General features: G+C 36.3%; 2 protein-coding genes and 1 pseudogene across 10 annotated transcripts in view; 1 reads left to right on the forward strand and 2 right to left on the reverse strand.

Annotated features, from left to right (window-relative positions):
- Positions 1-9,044, forward strand: part of ZBTB8A (zinc finger and BTB domain containing 8A) — a 37,766-nt gene extending 28,722 nt beyond the window's left edge. For all 6 annotated transcript variants that reach the window (XM_033114430.1, XM_033114431.1, XM_033114429.1 and 3 more), the window contains 3 exons: positions 1,967-2,790; positions 4,836-5,005; positions 8,378-9,044. In XM_033114430.1, coding sequence (XP_032970321.1) covers positions 1,968-2,790; positions 4,836-5,005; positions 8,378-8,710 — 1,326 coding nt within the window. In that variant the 5' untranslated portion in view covers position 1,967 and the 3' untranslated portion in view covers positions 8,711-9,044. The remainder of the gene's footprint in view (positions 1-1,966; positions 2,791-4,835; positions 5,006-8,377) is intronic.
- The window catches only part of ZBTB8OS (zinc finger and BTB domain containing 8 opposite strand), a 28,380-nt gene continuing 6,700 nt past the window's right edge, over positions 2,674-24,353 (reverse strand). For 3 of the 4 annotated variants that reach the window (XM_033114437.1, XM_033114434.1, XM_033114436.1), the window contains exons 2-7: positions 22,962-22,986; positions 22,567-22,688; positions 22,283-22,365; positions 21,073-21,125; positions 19,787-19,823; positions 16,275-17,900 (exon numbers count right to left, since the gene is read on the reverse strand). In XM_033114437.1, the coding sequence (XP_032970328.1) occupies positions 17,814-17,900; positions 19,787-19,823; positions 21,073-21,125; positions 22,283-22,365; positions 22,567-22,639 (333 nt within the window). In that variant the 5' untranslated portion in view covers positions 22,640-22,688; positions 22,962-22,986 and the 3' untranslated portion in view covers positions 16,275-17,813. Of the gene's footprint in view, positions 2,795-16,274; positions 17,901-19,786; positions 19,824-21,072; positions 21,126-22,282; positions 22,366-22,566; positions 22,689-22,961; positions 22,987-24,353 lie in introns of those variants that run through there. The other variant, XM_033114435.1, reaches the window with a different exon arrangement.
- On the reverse strand, positions 3,939-4,076 carry LOC117027885 (uncharacterized; annotated as a pseudogene).

A 24,353-nucleotide genomic window follows, 5' to 3' on the forward strand; every position in this document is an offset into this window, starting at 1 on the left:
AAAAATTAAACTGACAAAACCAGATTAACGGGATAAAGTCAAACAGATTTCCTTAACATAAGTCTTATGTGACACGGAAACCTTCATAAGCAAATGATGAAATAGTTAAACCTGAATATATTTATGCTAGGTTTGATGAAGAGTGGACCGTCATGGGGGAATATGGCACCTTAACGGGGAAATTCAGCAAAGCTTTTTGGTTCAGATTCTTGTCAGTGTCACCTTCTTCTGAGATAAGGAGGTGCCGTTCCTCTGGGTGTAGGGAGGGCAACCCTCACATGAGGGTTTTATGACCTGTTGCAGGGGAGAAGGGTGGGGGGTGTCAGAGTGATCTCCCTGCTTCTCTTGTTTTCTCGAACTCCTTCAATTCAAAATACTGAATATGCGAAGGTGCCCTATTTTGGGGTAGCGTGTCCTCAGTCCCCCAGTTTAGAGATTAGGAAAATGAAGAACCAGCAAAGGAGACTGAAAAGGAGTGGTCAGTAGAACCATGAAGGAATTGTGCCCTGACAGTCAGGTAAAGAAAGTGTTTTAGGATGAAGAGAGTCATGTACTATGTCAGTAAAATGAGGACGAAGAAATAACCATTGGGTTTAAAACAACATGCAAGTTACGAGTGATTGTGTTTTTTTTTTAAATGGTTGTGATGGATGGGGATGAAAACCTGGTTAGAATGGGTTCGAGAAAGAACAGCAGGAGAAGTGAAGACAGCAAATGAAAAAAACAAACCAAAAAACTCTTTTCAATGAATTTTGTGGAAAGGGAGCAGAGAAATGGAGTAGTAGCTAGAGGTAGATGTGAAATGAAGCAGAGGTTTTGCTTGCTTGTTTGTTTGATTTTACCATAGGAGATATTAGACATCCTGGTAGTACGATATTGGAAATGATCCACTTGGTATAAAGAGGGGACTGATTTTGAGTTCAGCTTAAGCAGAGCTTATTTCCTACTGGGCTTGGGTTCTGAGAGCATCCTTCCTGAACAGTTTTGCATTTGCTTCTGCAAGATGACCCATGGGCACCAGCAGCCCAGGACTAATTTTCGTTAATTTTTCAGCTCCAGGTTTCCCACACCGAGCAGGTAAAATAAATTTGGACTCCGTAATTTCACAAGGTACAACCTTGGGTTTGGTATCTCACCTAGGGACAGTTTGTTTTATCCCAACCAAGGCCCTGCAAAGATAAACTTGACCTTTTCCCTGGACTTATGGGCAAAGTGTACTTGTCCCTTTTCATTAAGATTGTGCTCCTTAGAAGGTTCCAACTTCCGTTACTGATAAAAACCTGAGTCCACATCGTTGTTCCGGCTCTGCTCTCTCTCCACTTATGGCATCTACGGATTTCTTCTTCTTTCTTGCAAGCTCAGCCATACATTTAAAAAGCTTTGGTTACATTTTAGACAGCATCTCTAGAAATTTGTGGCAGGAAAGTTTCAGCACTCTCCAGACCACCATTTTGGTAGAATCAGAAATATTTTTCCCTTCGTTCTTCACCTGGCTGATTCCTGGTCACCCTTGACGTCTCAGCTTATATGTTACTTATCAGAGAGGTGCCCTAACCTTCTCCATCCCAGTCTAAACTAGTTTAACTTTTGATACTCCTGATAGCATCCTCTTCCTGTCTTAGCACTTAACTTGTCATTTATTACTTCATATGAATATTTGTGTAATGCCTGATACTCTCTCTAGATTTGAAAACTACATGAAGGCAAGTATCAAGCCTGTTTAGTTCAGCATATAGCAGAAGTCCTGATTTATAGAAGATGCTTGAAGTTTGTTGACTGAACAAATAATTGTCTAAAAATCTACTAACTAATAGCACAATATTAAATGATATCCTGAAATCTATTATCCTCTGTGTCTTAGAGACTATGTTCTCTAAGAAGAAAGTGTTTCCGTTATTTTTGTTGACTCATCTTAGAAAAACAATGTTACTTCGTGGTTGGTAACCACGTGTCTTTTCCTCTTCAGAATGGAAATCTCCTCTCATCAGTCTCACCTCCTGCAACAACTGAATGAGCAGCGCCGGCAAGATGTGTTTTGTGATTGCAGTATTCTAGTTGAAGGGAAGGTCTTCAAAGCACATAGAAATGTACTATTTGCTAGCAGTGGTTACTTTAAAATGCTTCTTTCTCAGAATTCAAAGGAGACAAGTCAGCCAACCACAGCTACATTTCAGGCTTTCTCCCCTGACACTTTCACAGTTATCCTGGACTTCGTCTATTCTGGCAAACTCTCTCTTACTGGTCAGAATGTCATAGAAGTGATGTCAGCTGCCAGCTTCCTTCAGATGACTGATGTCATTAGTGTATGTAAGACCTTTATTAAATCTTCATTAGACATTAGTGAGAAAGAAAAGGATCGCTATTTCAGTCTCTCTGATAAAGATGCCAGTTCTAATGGTATAGAACGTTCCTCTTTGTATAGCAGTAGCTGGCAAAAAGAAAGCAGTTCTCCACATTCTCACCTAAGCCCAGATCAAGGAACAGCTGTAATAAGTGGAAAATCTTGGAATAAGTATAATTACCATCCAACCTCCCAAAGGAATACTCAACAACCCTTGGCCAAGCATGAACAAAGGAAAGACTCCATTAAAAAGTCCAAACATTTGAGGTTGTCACAGCCGTCTGAAATTGTTCATTATAAGTCAAGCAAACGAGAAGCACGAACATCTGATTCTTCCAGCCACATTTCCCAATCTGAAGAACAAGCACAAGTGGATGCTGAAGTGGACTCAACTCCGGTCGGCTATCAGTATGGTCAGGGATCTGATGTCACGTCAAGGAGTTTTCCAGGTACCCGAAAAGAGAACCGTCCCCTCACTCAGGTTCCAATAACGCCTGTCAAGTCTATCTTAACATGCCCTTACTTTCAAGTGTTATGAGCCATTGAACCAAGTGATTTTTTAAAAGTCATTCTTCTCTAATAAAACTTGTTCCATAAAACAAATTAAAAATTTTTAAATTAAAAGTAATATTGGATAAATTTAATGACAGTCAAAACAATAGAGTTCTAAGGGTCAAAACCCATGATTTTCCCAACCTTTATCTGTGGGTGATTAGATTACTATTAAATGTTTAAAGTTATAAATGATTCAACCCCTAAGACATATGATTTCACTTTAAAAAGTTTTTTTTTCCCCTGAGTATTCACTTGGAAGGAGTATTTTTATACCGAAAAGTTAAATAGAGCAACCATGCATATTTGCAATTGTTCACAGATCCAATATCCAAAAGAAATTAGACTAAATCTGAATTCATTAAGCTATACGTAATTTTAAAAATACTTAACATACAACCCATAACACTGATACTGTAATTCATGTGCAACAACTTGAGATATCTCATTTTTATGATAGTTAAAATGCAGAGAGATTATGTGGGTTGATAGTTTCAAAGTAATCCTCCCCTCACCCCCTTAAGACAAATAGAGAGCAGAGATTAGGAATGCATATCACCCCATTCCCCCCAATTAATCAGTTAGCAAATTTCCTTGATGTTAACAGTTTACATGTGAATTTAAAGGAAAATTATGATAAAATGGAACTCCTGCATAGAATAAGATTTAGATTATACATTTAAAATTTTTAATTTTAGAAAAACTTCAAACATATACAAAAGTAAAGAGAATAATTTAGTTAACCACCATACACCCATTATCCCGTCCCAACAACTTTCAAGTCACCGCCAGCCTGTTTCATCTGTACCCCTACCTTTAACCCCTCCCTTTATCATTTTAAAGCAAATCTCAGATAGCATATGTTTTTATCTGTAAATATTTTAGAATGTGTCCCTAAAATATAGTCTTAAAAAAACCCCACAAAAAACACCAATACCAAAAACCAAAAAACACCAATACCAGTACCTAAACAAAATTAACAAGTCCTTAATATTACAAAATTGCCAGTCAGTATTCACATTTCCCTTGTTGTCTTATAAATCTCAAAAAATTTGGTTGTAGATAACATATTTTTACTTTTTTCGATGGTTAGATGCCCACTTGTGTGCATGTTGTGACACCCAAGGGCGTCTTCCATCCTTGTGTGTGGGGGGTGCTAACCTTCTCTCCTTCCATAGGACACTAGATAACACGTTTTTAAATAATAGCAACCTCCTTGATTTTTACTAACCACATTTTTCTGCAGGATACTAACATGAAAATATATGACATAGTATATCATAGAGCTGACTGAAAGTTCTGCTGAGCTCTAACCATCGACCGAGGCAAACAAATAACAGCAAAAATGGGAAATCGTTCTTGCATTTTAAAACAGCAATAAAGTTATCCTGTCTTTATTTGGGCTCTGCCCTTTTATAATTCTAGGTTATTTAAATCCAGCTTCAATAATGAACAGTTGAATTAACAGCTCTTAAATTGATGAAGTTTGCCTCCAAGCGTATGTTTCAAAATGGAAAATTAAAAGATCCTTGAAAATTTTTTCACCTTTAAAAGTAGTACAAGTGTATGAAAAATCAAGGCAAAGGGAATAAACACATGTAAATAAAACAAGTTACTTAAAAGCTTAAACATTAAGTACTTTTGGACTGTGTCAATAGTTTTAAAATCCAGTACTACCTTTTTACATTTAATATCTATTGACTATGACATTTGATAAAAAGGGAAGTGTGGCAGTCTAAATTTACCCAGACTTTGTAATTATCTCAAATACTTAAGTTATAGTTCTGTACTTAGGATTACACTGACAATCTAGTCTTAATTCGATTTCTTCTCCTTTTCATCTACCTTTTCAATATTGGAATCACCAACTCTTGGATTCTTTTTGTTATTAGAATTGTGATTATGAACTTTGCAGTGATTTAATCAAACTGTCTCCTGACAGGTGATCTGCCCAGGATGCGATTCAAGTGCCCATACTGCACACATGTTGTTAAGCGGAAAGCAGACCTAAAGCGCCACCTTCGTTGTCATACAGGAGAAAGACCCTATCCGTGTCAAGCCTGTGGAAAACGATTTAGCAGGCTAGACCATCTAAGTAGCCATTTTCGAACAGTACGTATTTGATTTTTCATCTTTTACTTCTTAAGAAATACGTGCATTTATCTGCTTTAGGATAATGTAATTTGTGAGGGAAATCTTTTCACATAACTCCCCCATATTAAAATTTTTCTTAATTAATGTTTTTACTTTGTATAATACATAATTTTATATATGTATATATATTTCTCCTTTAAGACTTTGAAATAAGAGATACTCTTTTGAACATCCATTTTAATGCACTTAAAATCTAACACATTTTTATATACTGGTCTTTTCAGAGCCAGAGGTGATGTAAACTATGAAAATGTTTTAAATGTCTAGATCAGAATCACCACTTCAAATACTCAGCATCTACTAGTGATTCTTGAATCAGACAAAATGTCTGCCGTCATTAACCTCATGAAGCTAGATTTTTAAAAATTAAAACAGCCTTTATTACAAAAGTAATAAATATGCATTATAAAAGGTAAAAAAATAGGAGTAAAAATTAAATAAAAAGACTATATTTTTACCACCCAGATATTACCATTTTTAATCCTTTATCATGTGCATTTGTGTTTTTTTTACCAAAATGAGATCATACTGTACATGATATTTTATAACTTGCTTTTTTCAGTGAACAGTCTGTACGTTTACATCTCAGTAAAATTTTATGTAATACCCAGTTCAATTTCAGATTTCCTTATTGTCCCTCAAATACCTTTTATAGCTGGTTTATCCAAGCCAGAACCATGTATTCCATCTCATTGTTAGGTCCCTTAAATATGTTTTTAAGATAACATAATTTTCCCCACCCCCTTCTTTTTCATAACACTGACTTACTACAGATATCTAGCCAATTGTTTTACAAAATATCGTACCTCTAGATTTATTTCTCTGCTTGCTTCCACATGGTATCATGTAGCTTATTCCTCTCCACTGTGTTTTCTATAAACTAGAAATTTTATCTAAAGCCTTAATGGATTCAAGTTGAATACTTTTGGCTAGAATGCATCAAGAATGCAATTGTGTATTTCATATTGTGTCACATTAGGAGACACATAATTATCTGGTGGACGCACCATCCGTAGTAAGACTGATCACTGGGTGCGGCTGGTTAGCTTAGTCGGTTAGAGCGCAGTGCTCTTAATAAGGTTGTGCGATCCCTGCATGGGCCACTGAGCTGCGCCCTCCACAACTAGACTGAAACAATTACTTGACTTGGAGCTGATGGGTCCTGGAAAAACACACTTAAATAAAAGTTAAAAAAAACACAACAACTGATCAGTGGATTCGTGTGACGATACTGTGATGCCACCCTTGTACAGCTAAAGGTGCTGCCTTATTAAAAAGGAACCTGTGTGGAACTATTTTGGTACCATGCAACTATCCATTTCCCCATCAACCATTTATTTCAGGGCATTAACACCAGTTGATAATCTCTGCTCACATTATTAATTTTATTTGAAGTTGTGGAATGAGTTACTAATTTTATTCTTCCTTCTACATTATTAGCTGGAATTCTGTAAAGTAAATCTTTCCCTCATCAGCTGAGGCTATTTGATTACTTTGAAAGAGAAGCAGGATAAATGTTTTAATTCTTTAATAGTTTTCAAAGGAAAGAGTTGATTAAATAGTAGTCTCAAATGATTCATGAATTGTTATCTGGCTTTGTTTTTTTAAATAGCATGTGATCTCATGAATTTGTATTGATTCGTTGTGTTTGGATCCATAACAATTATTATTCTTTTTGATACTCCACAATGATCAGTTTTGTCCAGTGCAGACACCTTGAAGCTGGCTTCTTTGTGTCCTTTTGTCACAACTTCATTAAATTTTCAAAGTGTCCTTGTTTTCTGGCTCCAAAGAGCCCTTAGGCTCACCTTGTACTTTCCCTGCCACAAAACTAGAAACAGCCATTTCTCAAAGGAGCTTTGGTTCCTTTTAGTGGGGACTAAAATTAGAAACCAATATTTGGACACCTAGGGTACTCATTGTTATTAGGGTGTCATTCTTTTTATACTGTTTCAGTGAACAGAGCTAAAAGATACATTTTTTTAAAATAATGAGTTCATGATGAAATTTTCAGTCTTAACATTATAGTGTTTCACTTCATTTCTTTGACTTCAAAATTGTGTTGGAATTAGGGGGAGAACATGAACCTGTGTCAGAACTTTGTAACAAAAACAATGCCACAAATGATAATCATACGATTACCATGTCAGGAGAAATAAGGGTACACTCAAATTGTGTACTTCCAATATGTACTGATTAATATGTCAGTAGTTAAGCAGAAGGCAATAACTATACCGAGTGGTAGTCCCATATATTTTCTTAGATATTTTACTAGACTGCATTAGTACTTTTCTTGGGTTTTTTGACTATTTCTGTTTGGTGGCCTATTTCCATACTGTTCTGACTTTATCTAAATGAATATACCATAAACATTAATTCAGCATTATACAATTAATTGTAGTAATTTTTAGATTAGGCCATATAATCTACTGCTCTGACAGCTGATGAACAAAGTTGTTTATTACTAACTATAATATGTAATTATTGATCAATTACAACTTTTTCCCAAAGCATTTCATACATATTAACTCATTTGGTCCTCACAACTTGAGATGTATCCCCAGTAGTAATAATGGAAGCAGGCAGGATAAATAGGCTGGCTGGTATGTAACAGCCACCATCGTGGTTGTTTATAACTAGTGTCCATTCTGATTAATCAGGCTTCTGTTCTGATTGGGTGGTGCCCATTTATATATTCACCAGTTATTAAATATTTTGACTATCACCCTGGAAGCAGGTTTATGTTTAAATTACTTTGTTAGTAAATGACAGGTTAGTAAATAACAAAATCAGGACTAGAACTCAAGCAGTCCAGTTCCTAGTCCAGTCCTCTTTCTACTAGATTGATGTTTCATTAATAAAAGTGGCAGACAATCCTCTAACCAAAAATATTTTTTGATAAATTTAAATTTGGGACCATATTTTTTTCCTAGCAAAATGACAAAAAATTAAGAGTCACATGAAATGAGGGTTCCCCACCCCCGAATTAAGATGTGTAAAGTCATTAGAATAGTACGTGGCGTGTATGAAGTGTTTGCCATTATTATTCTGAAAAAGCTGTTCCTTGTTACCTCCGATATTAAAATGCTATTGGATTAAGGGATATGTGAAATTATTAAGTATGTGCTATTAATCATAAAAACATTATAGCCATTATTTAGAGAAAGCTGGTCTTTAATACTTATTACCAAAACCTGTGATCTTTTGAAATAACCAGATGCTAATATTAATGCTTGGCTTTTGAACATAAGTTTATGACTGGTACTTAGAATATCAAACTGTCTTGCTTTTGAAAAATCGTTTTTTATCCCTATTTAAATCTCTACACAGATTCATCAAGCATGCAAACTAATCTGCAGGAAATGCAAACGCCACGTGACTGATGTAACAGGTCAAGTGGTACAGGAAGGAACCAGGCGCTACAGACTCTGCAATGAGTGCCTTGCTGAAGTTGGCATAGACAGCCTCCCCATTGATTTGGAAACAGAACAGCACCTCATGTCCCCATCAGATGGAGATAAGGATTCCAGATGGCACTTGAGTGAAGACGAGAATAGGTCGTATGTGGAGATTGTAGAGGATGGGTCTTCTGATCTGGTCATACAACAGGTTGATGATAGTGAAGAAGAAGAAGAAAAGGAAATAAAGCCCAACATTAGGTAGCTGTCATGTGAACTGACAAGGCTGGCATGTCTGCAACTTACATTGACTTCCTGTGTCTCTCTCTTTCCATGGTCAGAGTCTGGTTAACAAATGACCAGACTAACCTGATATCATTTGCATGCTTCTGAACAGGCCTCTGTATCCATTCTGAACTTTGTTGCCCTAACATATGTTGCTGCACTGGAAAGAAAAGCCTAGCTTGAGTTGGCATGATGAACAATTAAACCTGTTACTTTTATTACAGAAATACCTTTTTGCTTTTAACGTTGGGAGACCTACTTAGCAAAAAAAACATTCTCAAAAAGTATTTTAAATAAATTTACCACAACCAAACTTTATAATTTCAAGATGTTTCAAAAACACATAAACTACTAATATTGAATTTTCACAGGAAACCAGGTATAAAGAGCACATTTAAGAGTCAGGCACCCAACCTGACTGAACTAAGGCTTTCTATTAACTTAAGATCCACATCTATCTATCATTATTCTGATATCCTAACATGTTTTAGGATTATGGCAGAAGACAAAATCTAAAATGTTTGAAATTGTTCATATTTGAACTTTTTGTCATTAAAAAATTACTTTTATGTAGGCAGTATTGTTAAGAAAAACAATACCTAAAGTAGAGGCTGACCAGAGATTATATACAGATATCATTTTCTTAAAGCAGGAAACTAATATTGCGTAAAAGTCAAGATAGTCTGTGAAGATCTGTCAGTATAGTTCTCTTCCTCTCTAAAAAAAAAATAAAACCCCAAAACAAGAAAAACTGGAAGTTCTTACCAGTTCTTAAGAGCAATTTCTAACATTTATGTACTGCTATATTATTTATAAAGTGCTCTCTCACACATTTTTCTCACCAAATCAGCAAGGTAAATATTATTGTCTCTTATAAACGAGGCAATTAAGGTCAGAAAGTTTAAGTGATGGGACTGGTGATTGGACAAGTTTTGATTTTAAACAGTTCTCTTTCAACAGTTTCTCCCCGTATTGTCTACTGAAATGAAATGATGTCAAACCTCACCAATCTGCAGTAATTATAAAAAGAAGCCTATCAGAATTAGAAAGTCTGAAAGAATTTAATCATCTTCAACAACATATATCTTTAACTAGTTACTCAAATAGTGCTAAGTAATGTCCCTACAGTATATATTGACATGTTTTTATGTCATTATTTATATGTAAATTTTATATATAAAACTATTTGAACAAGTTTTTCTCAAGTACTTTAAGCATTTTTGCATATCTTGTTTATGTCATTTTTCAGAACAAACTTTTCTCCTAGGATACAAAGTTAAGTTTAAACTCTTCCCCTGTATGAATTATGAAATATTCCAAAACTACAGTTAAGTTGGAGCATTTTTGTTTTAAAGGTAAAATCTAAATACCAGAAGTAAAGAACTGACCTTCATAAAGGTGTCTGAAAGGTATCACAAGTTTGATATAATTTTGAGAGGCTCCGTGTATTATATTTTTAAATTTCACGACATACCTCAAAAATGATACTTTTTGTTAATTATTTTCTCTTATTCTTTAATTAATGATTGTCCTTGATACCAATTTGTGGGCTAAAATGGTTAATTTCTAAAAACAATTTTTTATAAATAGATGAATAACCACTTTGTTTTATGGTACTTAATTCTGAGACTTTTTCAAGATTCCTCTGATGGTAAATTTCGAGTTGCTTTAAGACTGGCTAATGTGCATTGAATTCATTGTTCTCCTAACATGACTGTTCCTAAATCAGGAGTCTTAACAATTAGGTTGTATCCCAATGAGGGAGGGAACACTTATTATTCTGTAGTCTCAACAGATGATGGTAACATCTTTCAAAATTATAATCTGATTTTCAGTTGGAGCCAATAGGGAAAATGACTGATTTGAGCTTTATTCATAGAAATGTAGTACTCGCATGTGAATACTCTAATGCACTTTATGATCTACATGTTCTTTTATGCTGTTATCCTTTGCATGCAGACTTTACATACATCAGCATGCATTTCAGCAGAGTCCACGGAACACAGTGCACCTTAGCAGAAATAGTGCTTTCTTATAATTGTTTATCACAAGCATCAAGCAATCCCCACCCAACAGCTATCAAGTTCACCAAACTAGACAGCAAATCTGTTCCATCATTCATCTTAGTATCACAAAAGAACATTCAAGACATCCTTGTAAGTTATACATAATACTCCAGTTATCAAATCATATGTACCTAAGACTTTAGAGACCAGTTAAAGATACCAGTTAAACCATTAAAGAAACTGTCTTTAATGGTTTCTGAGAAAACGGAATTCTTTGGCTTTTAAATGTGGGGAAATGTTACGTAGACGTATAATCTGTTAATATAAGCTTTCTTTGTGCCAAGGATTTTTTTTAAATATTTGGAAAAGAATGAAATTAGTTAGACCAGTTTGTTCTTGCAAAGATGCTGTTTATCAGTTTCTGAACACCCTTCTAACTCTGTGGTCCTCAAGAGGTCTTGTTAACGGGATGAAGTTTTGGAAAAATAAACCATCATTGAAGTCGTGCCTAGTGTCTAGAGCAGGGGTGTCCAAACTTCAGCCCGCGGGCCAACTGTGGCCCATGATCCATTGTTAATTGGCCCGCAGCAAATTCCAAAAATATATTTAGTTTACTTAAATAAACCAGGTGAGGCAATATGTACTTCACCTCGAGTGAGTGGCCCAGCTGTCTGTATATTTTACTGCATGTGGCCCTTGGTGAAAAACGTTGAAAAAAGTTTGGACACCCCTGGTCTCGAGGAAGCATAATAGACTAGATCAGTGGTTTAAAAGATTTTTTTTTTTAAATCCAAGAAACCCTTTCTGCAAATGAATTTATAGAGAAGTTCAACCTTTAAAGGAGAAGAAACTCTAAAATCAAAGCTGCTCTGGTGAAAGCCCCCTATGAGCCTTTCCCTAGGCACCTTGGCAGAGCTCAGGAGTACAACACTGAAAACCTTGGAGCTAAATAACTTTAAATTTTCTGAGCATAATAGTCTTACTTCATTACTCCTATTACTGCATTTATAAGCCGGTAATCATAGGGTCTCTTAGAGCAGCAAATCACATCCTTATTATATAATCTTCCTTCTGTAGTTATCTCTAAAGACTTTTTAAGAACACATTTTTCAATACTGTATTTTTGAGTAATGAAGTCAAAACAAACAAAGCTTTTTTTGTGCTCAAGTTACTGCTTAATGGATGAAAAAAGTTTCTTGTTTCAATTACTTATGGGCTCAGAACTCAATTCAGTAGTTATTTTGCCAAGTCATGCTAAGATATATTGAAATTTCCATTCATATTGTTTATATATACATATTCTATGAGTCCTAAAATTAATACTATGGAAAATCACTAAAAACAGTACAGCATAAGATTTGATTAACTGGGAAGGGTGATGATTAATAAGTACTGGAGGACCAAACTTTAGATTGTAAGTGGAAAGGTCTATATTATTTTATGTTAGAGTGGATCAGTATTAACTATTTATCATTTATATAGCATTTTATATTTGCAAAGTATTTAATAATTTTTGTTACTCTTCACGTATCTATGAAATAGAACAATTATCCCACATGAAAGTTAAAGAAATTGAGGCACAGAACAGTAAAGCAGTCTACCTAAGAAAACCAGTGAAACGCAGACAAAAATAGGAATTAGAATGATCCAATTTTCTGAATCCTGGAATATCAGCTTAATTCACTGAGGTATGTTGTGTACTACTCTATTTTATAAGATGACTTTATACAAATAACAATCAATTGTTTTAAAGCTGGACATCATTGTATGTGGATAAATCCTATACAGAATAAACATTATGTAAAGGATGTGACTTTAGTTATTAAAGAGTTTCAGTGATAAAATTCAGGTTATCATAGAAATGGCACTGTTTAGCAAGCTGCTTTCTATATTGTAATGTATAATTAATATTTTATTTTGATGCAGGAATTTCTTAACTATTCATGCTAATGGAGCCATGAATATACCAGAAAAATGGACTCTACACAGGATGTATAAACTTCATTTTCTAACATGTCAGCCTTCTCCCTACAGAGTTTGTATTAATGCCAACAAAAAGTCAAGTATATTAATAAGCAATAAATCACACAGAAGAGAAGCCAAGAGACTCAACTTTTAAAGGCAAAATATTTTTAAATGTACTTAAATAGCATGATAAACACTGCTCATCCCTTTTTATTTTTTCACACCAGCAAAAGCCATTGGATATTTTATCACCTTTAGATAGGAAACCAGTGACCAGGGTAATGCCAGTCACCGCTTTACCTTTGGGCTTGATTAGATCATTTGCAAACTTTATTACATTGAATACAGGTTGTAAAGTACATCTAAGAATTTATTATACTTTGCTTTGCTCTTGCAGATTTCTAGACACACAAATCCATTATATTGTTTCTTGATTTTCCCATTGGGAAAAATCTTTTAATTCCTTCTTGGTATTATTTACAACTACTTAATTCCTTTATTAAAGAATAATATGGGTCAGACACGTGGCTCAGTTGGTTAGAGCATGAGCTCTGGGCAACAGGGTTGCCGGTTCGATTCCCACATGGGCCAGCGAGCTGCGCCCTCCACAACTAGAATGCAGACAACGAGCTGCCGCTGAGCTTCCGGAGGGGTGGCCGGATGGCTCAGTTGGTTGGAGCACGTGCTCTCAACCACAAAGTTGTCGGTTCAATGGCAACCGGACTTGGAGCTGAGTGCGCCCTTCACAACTAAGATTGAAAGGACAACTTGACTTGGAGCTGATGGGTCCTGGGAAAAACACACTGTTCCCCAATAAAGTCCTGGAAATAGACACTGTTCCCCAAAGTCCTGTTCCCTTTCCCCAATTAAAAAAAAATCTTATTCAGCTCATAGGGAAAAAATAATGGAACAACATTTCTGCGTACACCATATTTCTCAACCTTGGCTGCACACTAGAAACACTTGGGGAGTTTTAAAAAATACAGATGCTTAGGCAAATCAGAATCTCTGGCAGATGCCCAGAATCCTGGGCATATTTTTAAAAATCTTCCCAGCACTTCATTTTTATGTGTAAAATAGGTGCCCTATTCAAGGTTTCCCTCTGTCTTCTCCACATAGATACTAGGGATGGGCCGTCTGGCCATTTGACCTTCCAGTTCAACAGTTCTCAAGTCCTATTATGGAAAAAATTTAAAAATATGGATGCCGAGGCCAAGAAAAATAGTAATTTTGTGAAATTTCAAGATACTGTGTATGTTCCCTTAACTAAAGATTTTTTTAGGGACAAATAATATGAAAATTAAATTAGTGGGTAGTCTTAAAATAGCCCTTTTTTACGTTGGGATGCATTTGTATTTTACTTGATTATGGGTGTTGCATTTTGTGAGTTTACATAGTACTTCAGACTAATAAAAGAACTGTATTAGGAATATGTCACTGAAATACTATATCCTGAAATTTTGAAAGCTTTAATGTTTTCTTTGCTTTTAAAAGGAACCGGAACATTCCAAGCACTATGAAGCCTAATTGCTACATATTAAAATTCCATCAATGAATTCAATTAAATTATTTTTTATTCAAGTTAAAAGTCACCCTAGAGAAATAGTACTTTGGATAAATTTGGAAATAAAAAGTTCTTAGCTTCTTCAAGTACTGTCATTAAAATTTTTTTTTTGAAAATAACTTGAAACAACTTTTGAGTAAAGTACCATCCTCCTTCCCACATTTAAAGTTGTTTGCAATTCAAACACAAGGATTCCTTTCAGCAGTATTGTATATACACTCCTCTGCTTGGTCTCCTACCAAAAAAAAAAAAAATCCAATGATGAAGTGGTACTTTCTTGTATAATTCAAAAAGGTTAAATGTTGAAATAATATTTACTCTGTTGATTGTTGTGTATTTGAGTTTTCAAAACTTTTTTTTCCCCCTCTAGGAAAAAAATCCACAGGGAATACTGCAGAGGCAAATGGTGTATATTAAGAATTGCCACAGACGCTCCAGTATTTTCAGGCCATTATTTAAAAAATGAAAGCCCGGGTAGTTTTCTCCCTAACCAGCAGTGACTTTTATTCGTGCTCAGGCGGGTGACCAGCGTGGCTTTACAAGTGTATCTTATCATATTTTCAGGAAAGACTGACTACACTGGCAGCTTAGACCCTCGGAGTGGCCCCCAACCTACCAGACACCCGTAACGCTCGAGTCTGGGTGCCAGGGGTGGGGAGTGCAGGTTTGAATAGAAATTTTGTCTACTGCATAGTGGGCGCCCAATAAGCAGCCGACATTTGCCAAGGACCTACTAGATCCCAGGGCTCTGACATAGGTATTCGCGCAGTCCCTACTTAAAACAGGAGGAAACTGACGATTGAATACTAACCCCAAAGCCACCCATGACTCCGAGTGCCAAAGCGATTAGAGCCCTCGTGGACATTAGAAAACTCAATGAATACAGGAAAGACTTGGAGTAGAGAAGCAGGAGAGGGTGAAGCAGAAAGGAGTGGCTTTGTTTGCTCTTAATATTCAGACTAGCAGAATGGCACTGGCTACCAGAGCTGTCTCTAGCCTGACCACATCCCCTAACCAAGCACCTGACTTTTTAAAAATTAAGGAGAAAAGGGGACTATTAGCATTTATGCTTGCTCCAATAATACTAGCCCTCATTTACTGAGCATTTACTGTGTGTCAGGCAGTGTCCTAACAGCTTTATGTGTATACATTTATCTCAACTACCCTGCAAGTACTAACACCGCCACTTAAAATGAGGAAATTAAGGTACAAGAGTTAAGCAACATGCCCAAAGTAGACAATAAGTGGCAGAACCAGGACTTGAACCCCAGTGATTCGGCTCCCGTTTGTGCTATGAACCACTACTTCCCCCCAAATAAAAATGTTAGCACAGTTGTGTTTAAATTCCACAGCTCCAAGTATAATTCCAAGGTGAATCCCTTTTTCTTCATTTATAAATAAGATTCTAAACTATCCTAGAAAAGCTGGGGACACTTGTATACCAACTGTATTTTAATAAAAAATTAATTTTAAAAAAGTATATGGGGGGCTGGCCCGGTGGCTCAGGCGGTTGGAGCTCCGTGCTCCTAACTCCGAAGGCTGCCGGTTTGATTCCTACATGGGCCAGTGGGCTCTCAACCACAAGGTTGCCAAATCTACTCCTCAAGTCCCACAAGGGATGGTGGGCTGCACCCCCTGCAACTAAGATTGAACAGGCACCTTGAGCTGAGCTGCCGCTGAGCTCCCGGATGGCTCAGTTGGTTGGAGTGAGTCCTCTCAACCTTAAGGTTGCGGGTTCGACTCCGGCAAGGGATGGTGGGCTGTGCCCCCTGCAACTAGCAATGGCAACTGGACCTGGAGCTGAGCTGCGCCCTCCACAACTAAGACTGAAAGGATGACAACTTGAAGCTGAAAGGCACCCTCCACAACTAAGACTGAAAGGATAACTTACCTTGGAAAAAAGGCCTGGAAGTACATACTGTTCCCCAATAAAGTCCTGTTCCCCCTCCCCAATAAAATCTTTAAAAAAAAAAAAAAGTCAACGTGACATATAAAGGATAACATACTCATTTTCCTTCTACCCAGGATCTTTATTTTGACTTATTTTAAAACAAACTTTTAAAAAAAATACAAAAAACATAACTTGTATTGGATAATTACATCTGACTTGTTTTTACTGAACCCCAACATATAGCACTGATGGTAAGAGACATGGCCATGCTTTTTCTCCTGGTCAAGTTTATACCCGACTCGCCTTAGTACATCCCAAGGGCCCCTCTCCTTCTGATTTGGCTCTTCCACTGCCCTCATGTTATCCCCTTGTTCATTTTCACCACCCCAAGTAGCCCATGATGTACAAAGTGGTCCATGAAAAAAAGAGCCCATCTCAGCCTAGAAACTCATCCTAACAAAACGTAAATTGGTTCTTCTAGACATTTTTTCCATTTTTTGCTTGGAGAGCCACAATTCAAATTTACCAAATGTGCCTGAGGTTAAAGGTTAAGAAGCACTACCCCAGTGATCCTGTTGCATATTCAAACCACAGGCTCTTGGCCTAGTCTTCAATACCCCTACTTCCTGTTAAATACTCAGAGAAAAATAATGCAGTGCTCAGAGAGCACTTCCAAAACTCACAATCTCCTCCTTTTAGGTCAACTTCAGCCCACTACAATGATATTTGGCACCACCCAGTGGCATTCTTGTACGTGTGAATAAATAGCAACTTAGCAAACTCTTGTATCACAAGAAAAAACACCTCACAATAGAATAATGTTGCAAATCAAACCAAAGCAGTTTCATTTTTTCAAAGTTAACTACTTTGAAAAGTGCAGAGCATTTTAAAGTTGTTTTCCTGGTCTCCCATCTCCTTAGAAATGAAGAACTTAGGTAATTTTTAAAAATCAAATTAAAGAAAAATTTTCCTTCACTAACAGTATAAATATACTGGCTTTAATGTAAAATTACATGTTTAAAAGGCCCATTTGTAAGGATACTGAATTTGTCTTATGGGAAAAAAGGAAATTGCCAATACACCAGTCCTTTAAAAAAGTGAAATAGAAAACCAGGGCTCTTTCTAGAGGAGTCTTCCAATTGTTCAACTATAATTATTCCTTTTAAGGATACCAACTGGAATACAGGATGACACTGTTCCACAACCTCTCAATATACATATACAAAATAATGTGTCTTAACCATTTTGGAGGAAAAGCAAAAACCTGATTGTAGGATTTCTCAAATTACAATTTTCCCCCCAAACTGTATTCAATAATAGCATGGAGGCTTCAGAGTCTCTCGGGCTGCTGCTAACATCAATGATTCCTTTTGGGATCACGCTGGAGGGAAGGCATTCCATTGGGAAGGTGTGAGGCACCTGCTGCTACAGCAGCGAATTAATAAACGAGGAGCCATACTTGCCACCTAAAGAATTCTTTAACGTTTGAATATTTCCTTAACACACACCAAGGATGTGCCTTGATTTTCCGTTTCTAAAAGTCACACTGTAAGTTAAAAATTTGTTCTGCAAATCTCCATATATCGTCAGATTGTAGAATTTATATTGTGGTATCTTCTCAAAAGGAAGTTCTTCATAGGAGTCTTTTTTTGGTATCTTAAATGTCAATAATCACAAAAACCTCTGGATTCTCTTCACTATAGACCTGCATTGCTGAATATGTTATTGCTTTGACTTCAGTTCCCTAAAGTTAGGTTAGAGAAAAAAACAAATAGGAAAAAAAGGACACTGAAATCAGAATCTTTAACTAGTAACAACTGGTTAAAGTCAACTTTTTAATATTATTCTGAAAAACTGAAACACATAAAACAATTACCAAATTAGTACAGTATATATTATTATATTATTACTTATCTAGTAAAAACAACATGTGCATAGTAGAAAGAGCACTGAGCTCGAGTTAGGAGATGGAACTCTAATCTTGGTTTTGTTTCCACCTGAATATAAGCTGTTTGACCTCTCTGAGCATTAGCTTTTTCATTTATCAAATAGGTTGAATCAAACAAAGAACACAAAGCTTTCCTACTGTTTGCTCAGGGCTCCTTCTCAAGGCTGATTTCTCCATTTCAATAATCTATCCCACACACAACCCCCTTACCCACTTAAGGTCTTTGCTCTGGAATTATTCTCTCCCTTTCCAGCATGATAAAATTTCCCAAATCATTTCCATGTAGTGTACAATGGGGCCAAAAACCAGCTGGGCAAAATAAGACAAAACAAAAACTTCCTTACTAGCCACATCCTCCTCTAGCTACTACCGTTCTATCCATGTTCGTCTTTCCTGCAAACTCTTCAAAAGAAGTGTCTCCATATACTGCCTCTACTTTCCCACTTCTCATTTCCTCTTGGACCAGCTCAAATGTTACACACATCATTCCACTGGTTAGCAGATCCATGGTCCATTCTCAGTCCTTACCTTCCTCAACCTCTGAGCAGCCTCAAGAGCATTACTACTCAGCTTCTTGGGCACCCCTCTGCTCTTGACCCTCTTACTCGGCTCTCCTCCATCTTGTCCTTCATGGCGCCTTCTCTTCCAAACTTAGTGTCCCAGGGCTCAGTCCTCTGTCCTACTCTCTCTTATCTACCCTCCCTCCTTGGTAATCTTATCCATTTCCATGGCTATAAATATCATCTATTCAGTGATGACTCCCAAATTTATATTCACAGATACATCTATCTCTTGAACAAGTCACTCTATAGATAAATGCCTATTATCTGACATCTCCATTTGTTTTCAATTTACATGCCCCCCTCTACTGGTTTCTCTCTGTTTTATGTTTCTCTTTCCTGAGGCTCCCTCACTAGGCTTTATTTCATCATATGGTGGTTGAAGGAATGATACTGCAGTTATTGGAAGCAACCAGGAGTTCCCCGCCATCTCCAACTAATTTAAGTCTCCTCGATCTTTCACAGGGTTCAGCAAACTACAAATCCAACCTGCTGCCTGTTTTTGTACAGCCCCACCCACTAAGAATGGTTACATTTCTAAATGGTTGAAAAAAAGAAACCAAAAGAACAATAGTTCATGACAGTTGAAAATTATATGAAATTCAAATTTCAATGCCCATAAAGTTTTCCTGGAACACAGCCACATCCGTTCATTTATGTATTGTCTATGGCTTCTATAGTGTTAACAGAAGAAGAGTTGAGTAGTGGCTCTTCCATCACTCTCTGCCACAAAGCTTAAAATGTTATCTGATCTTTTATAGGAAAAATATGCCTACCCCTATTCCAACAGATTTGACTAATACGAAGGCAGAATTTAGAGAACATCTATTTCAAAACCTTCATTATAGAGGAAGAAATCAAAGCCTGCGAAGGCAAAGGGACTTAAGTTCCACAATAATCAGTAACAAACCTGACCCTAGAACCCAGGTGCTGACTCATCCACCAAATTAGTGTGTGAAATCACATGTTTTAATGTAGTATGTCCAGACAGGTCCGAGATGTCTGAGAAAAACTTACCACTTTATACCAATTTATTAGAACTCATTGAAATTTACTGTCACATATACTGACTGTATGGTAAGGAAGTATAAAATGTTTTTAATGGCTGGATGAAAAACATACCTGAGGGTGCTTGGACAATGAGAATTCTTCTCCCCACCTTGAGAAGGAAAATTAAAACAAGAATTAAGTTTTACAGGATTTAATGTGTTCTCTCTTTACATATTTTAAAATAAGACTTACAAATGCAGTTAAGATACTAGAAAGCCAAGAGATGGGAGGGAAGAAACTACAAATTTCAGTTTGATTGCCAGCAAATACAGCTATTGCGGGACTTATGCAGCCATTTCAACAAGGTTGATAGTTGCTCTACAAAAAGTGCTCTAGTATAGTGTGCATAGGCAGATTGTCAATAAACACTATTTAATGAAAAACATTGTTTCATAATAATAGAGTAGCATGTTCAAAATTTTCACTATTCAAGGATATAGAACTAATTAAATAATATCTCCTATTGGAGAAAGCCTGTCTGAGTATACCACATAAAAGCAAAATACTAGATTCTGTAATATGGTCTGAACTTGGTTTGCATTTTATAACTTTTCAAAAAATGTCCATGGTTTGTATATAGAAGGCCCTAGAAAGGTACTCTCCTAGAACTTGGCCTAAGTATCCTCTCTCTCTTCAACACTAATGTGGCTGAAGATCACAGTAGAAGAAGCAGTAGGAGTAGTAGAAAGAACAACATTTTAAAATTCAGTTCAACCATTTATTAGCTACGTACCCTTGGACAAGCCTGTTTCCTTACCCATAAAAAAAAAAAAATGAGAGGGAGGTAATAAAAGACCTCACTTTTCAAAAAGAAAAAAATAAAACTAATAAAAGTCAACATAAAATGGAAAAGATAAGCTTTATATAGAAATAACCTAAAAGATAGCATTGAGTGACTAAAGATACCATTGGGAAACACCAACTCCAATCAAAGTAACCTAACCGAGTGTTTACAAACTCCAGAAGGAAAATACAATTTATTAATAGATGGAAATGGTTTGAATGAAGTTCAGGTATGAGGATCTATGAGAAAGGATGATGAATCAGTGTTTCTCATTGCCAAGCTATGCTTTATGCAGGTATCTGTGCCATCTGGCAATTACATGTTTTTTGTACTAAAAAAGAAATATATATATATATGCCAACAAATTGGGATTCAGGTTTAACAACTCAGATCAATTCTGACAAGTTTCTGGTGCTCCAAAGCTGAAGTGAGCTCTCGCTCATGGTGTCTCACAAAGCCCTACTGGGATGCCAATGGTCCTCTGACTTTTCTGTCTTCCTGCCTGCTAAGTTCAGTGAAGAGTGTAACTTAACATCTTTCATGACTTGCTACTTAAAAGATCTTCGAAACTTACCCAATTGACCGCAATTTGAAATTTGTCTGATCAATATTAAGTACTTTCACTTCCTAAAGAGGAAAAAAAATTTTTAATTAAAAAAAATATCAATTACAGTCCATCTACTAAAAACAGGTCTAGGTTATCACCTTTTCTAGATAACAGCATACAACTTTTACGCTGCAAAGAAAACTAAAATAGAACGAACTAAATTTATTTCAATAATGGGGTTTTTTTCCTTACATATTCAAGGGAGGTATTCTTGAAAATGTACCATCTAAAAATATGAGTCAAAAGAATTTTCCTGTAAGATAGAAGAGGATGAGATAAGATTTCAATTACTCTCAGCCTTTTTTTTTTTTTTAGCTTCATTGAGGTATAATTGACAGAACTCTCAGCCTATTTTTATGAAATATTGTAGGCACCAGGACTTTATAGGCCGAATGACCCAGCTGGAAGAAAATGTAGTGGAGCTGGTAAGGGAGAGAATGGAGGAAATTATGGAAGCAAGCAGGGCCATGTGTGCTAGATAACAACGGTGTTGAAGAGGTGTTCCCTTCTATAGGTTGATGGCAACAAGGAATCTCCATCTGTCTTTTCCTTTTTCACATTAAGGAAAACTAAAAGCACTAATTTTTTAATGTGGGCCAACATGGCAGAGCTACTAAATTTTAAACAAGACAAAAGAAACATAAAAGTGGACATAAATATAGCTCAAATTCAGGAGACACAAAAAGTGTGGATGAGGGGTGGCTAGATGGCTCAGTTGGCTCATTTGGTTAGAGTGCAAGCTCTGAACAGGGTTGCCGTTTCGATTCCCACATGGGCCAGTGAGCTGCGCCCTCCACAACTAGATTGAAGGACAACTTGGAGCTGATGGGCCCTGGAGAAACACACTGTTCCCCAATATTCCCCAATAGAAAAAACAAACAAACAAACAAACAAAATGTGGATGAAGACAGGTGCATTATTATCACACAATCCTGATTAGTGACAAGAATATAATAGGAGATCTAAATACAAGTGGCATATACTTAGGCAAACTCACGTTAACCAAGAACATTAACCAAGAACAGCCTATGGTCATTATAATTCTGCAAATCAGTATCATCTTACATATCTGTATGGCTTGGTGTCGCATCACATGTTTTACTTTAAGTCACTTGTTCTATTTTAAAATATGAACTAAGAACCCATTTGCTCAGTAAAAAAGAAAACCCGTGCTTACCCGGGGTATGAAGAATCCATCAGCACTGAACTTATAAAGCCACTCATTCAAAAAGTGAAACAGAAGAGACTGTAAGTCATCTCCTACACAGCATCAAAAAGAACCATAATAGTATGATGTTTAATAATCTCATCTCTAAAAACTTACTTGAATTTAAAATAGCAATGCATTTCTTAGGCAGAACAGGCTCATAATCAATTTTGTTGTTCTTGTTATGAAAATATACTGAAATTATGTAGAATATTGCACATTTGTATAACACTTTCTTGTGAATACATTGGTACCTTCGGTTTCTACTTCTACTGTCTGGAGGGGCTCCACAGTCCCAGTATCTGTCATGTAACCAAACATGGCCATTGCACATTGTTCGAATGCTTCCTCCAGAGTGTCTCCCCATGCGTGTAACCTAAGGAAATACATTCGTATCCTGTGTAATATAATACACTGCAAGAGAGAAAACTTGACAGCAAAGTCAAAATAAAATCAATATAATACATATAAAACCAAAGGCCTCAAATCAATTTAATGGCACTGAAACTAGGTGTTCTTAAACCATCATTTTCATGTTCTAAAGGAACCAAAATAGGAGAAAATTTTAAAGCAGGAACATCAAGATGAAAACATCAGCTTTCCTATTTAAGCACATGGTTTCAAAGACATAAACTCCAGCTATACTCACTGGACATCCGCTGTATGATCCAAATCTGAGGGAGGAAGAGAAAAACACTTGTAAGTAAGTAACTCGACTTGCTAATCACAAGGAAAGAATTGTAGTTCATTATGAAGAACATCAACCTCGAAGAGAGAGAAAATATGGGCATATCACCATTTTTGACACAAAAGTTAATTACTTTGTTAAAGGTTGTTATTTAAAATTTCTTCTGAGCATTTAGTTGTTATCCTGTTAATACGTATTAAATAAATGGCTAAAGAACTAATAGTAACATAATATTACCATATTAATCTTAAAGGGTTATTTATTTTTTTTTAGCTAAGATTTATATTTAAAAGAATGACAATTCTAGAAGGCAGCAGGGCCAGTTTCTAGGAGACCTAAAAAGTGTCTTATACATCATAGTTTCTTAATAAACAAATGTCATTTCCTGATATTACTTTTCCTTGACAAATTATCTTTTCTAAACATCCATTGTGCAAGAGCCAAGTTTTTTATTTGTCGATTTCTTGCATTTGAAGTACTCTTCGATGATATCCTTGGCTGATAAAATAGTTTTAGTAACTAAACTGTACAACACGTATTACGAGATTTTTCCTGTTAGTCTCCCAGGAACACCAATAACAACGGCTACTCTAGCAAGCTCTCATCGGATCTGTTATCTTAACATTTCAGAGTCTATTCTTTCATCAACTCATGACTTCCATCAACTCTTCCCACTTAGGATCATGGAATATTTGGGCTAGAAGGAATTCATGGAGATCATGTAACAGAATTCCTTCACTTACAAGAAACCTGAAATCCAGAGAGAATGTGTGACTTGTTCAGGACTACACTGTTGGTTAGAGGCAAAGTCGGGACTAGAACCGAGATTTTCTGACTCTCAATTCAGTGCACTTTACACCATTACATTTCATCTTGTGGTGGCACTCAAGGTTCAAACTCATTTCTAATTCACTCAAAAATATTATGAAAGACTTAATATGCTTTAGCCGCTAAGGGGCTCGATGACCAACGGAGATGACAAACAAGTGAAAAGAAAATGACTAGTATTAACCTTAGAGAAATGAAAGTATGTGTCCCCAAAAATACATACAACAATCTTCACTGCAATTTTATTCCCCCAAATTAAAAACCCAAAGTCTGTCAAGAGAACAGATAAACAAACTGAGGAATACAATGCAATACTACTCAGCAATAAAAAAGCATGAATTACTGATACTATACTAACATGAAACCCAAAAATGTTAAGTGAAAACTACAGAACTCTCAGCACTTAACTCCATCCAAACCCACTTGCACTAAGACCTGTCCGAACTTGAGCATGGCTTCTAGCAGCACAAGGCCATGTTCCTAGGATCACACACTCCGCCCCCACCGATTACAATGCCTGCCTGA

Source organism: Rhinolophus ferrumequinum, chromosome 9 (assembly GCF_004115265.2).
Source record: "Rhinolophus ferrumequinum isolate MPI-CBG mRhiFer1 chromosome 9, mRhiFer1_v1.p, whole genome shotgun sequence".
In the NCBI taxonomy this organism is placed as follows: Eukaryota; Metazoa; Chordata; class Mammalia; order Chiroptera; family Rhinolophidae; genus Rhinolophus; species Rhinolophus ferrumequinum.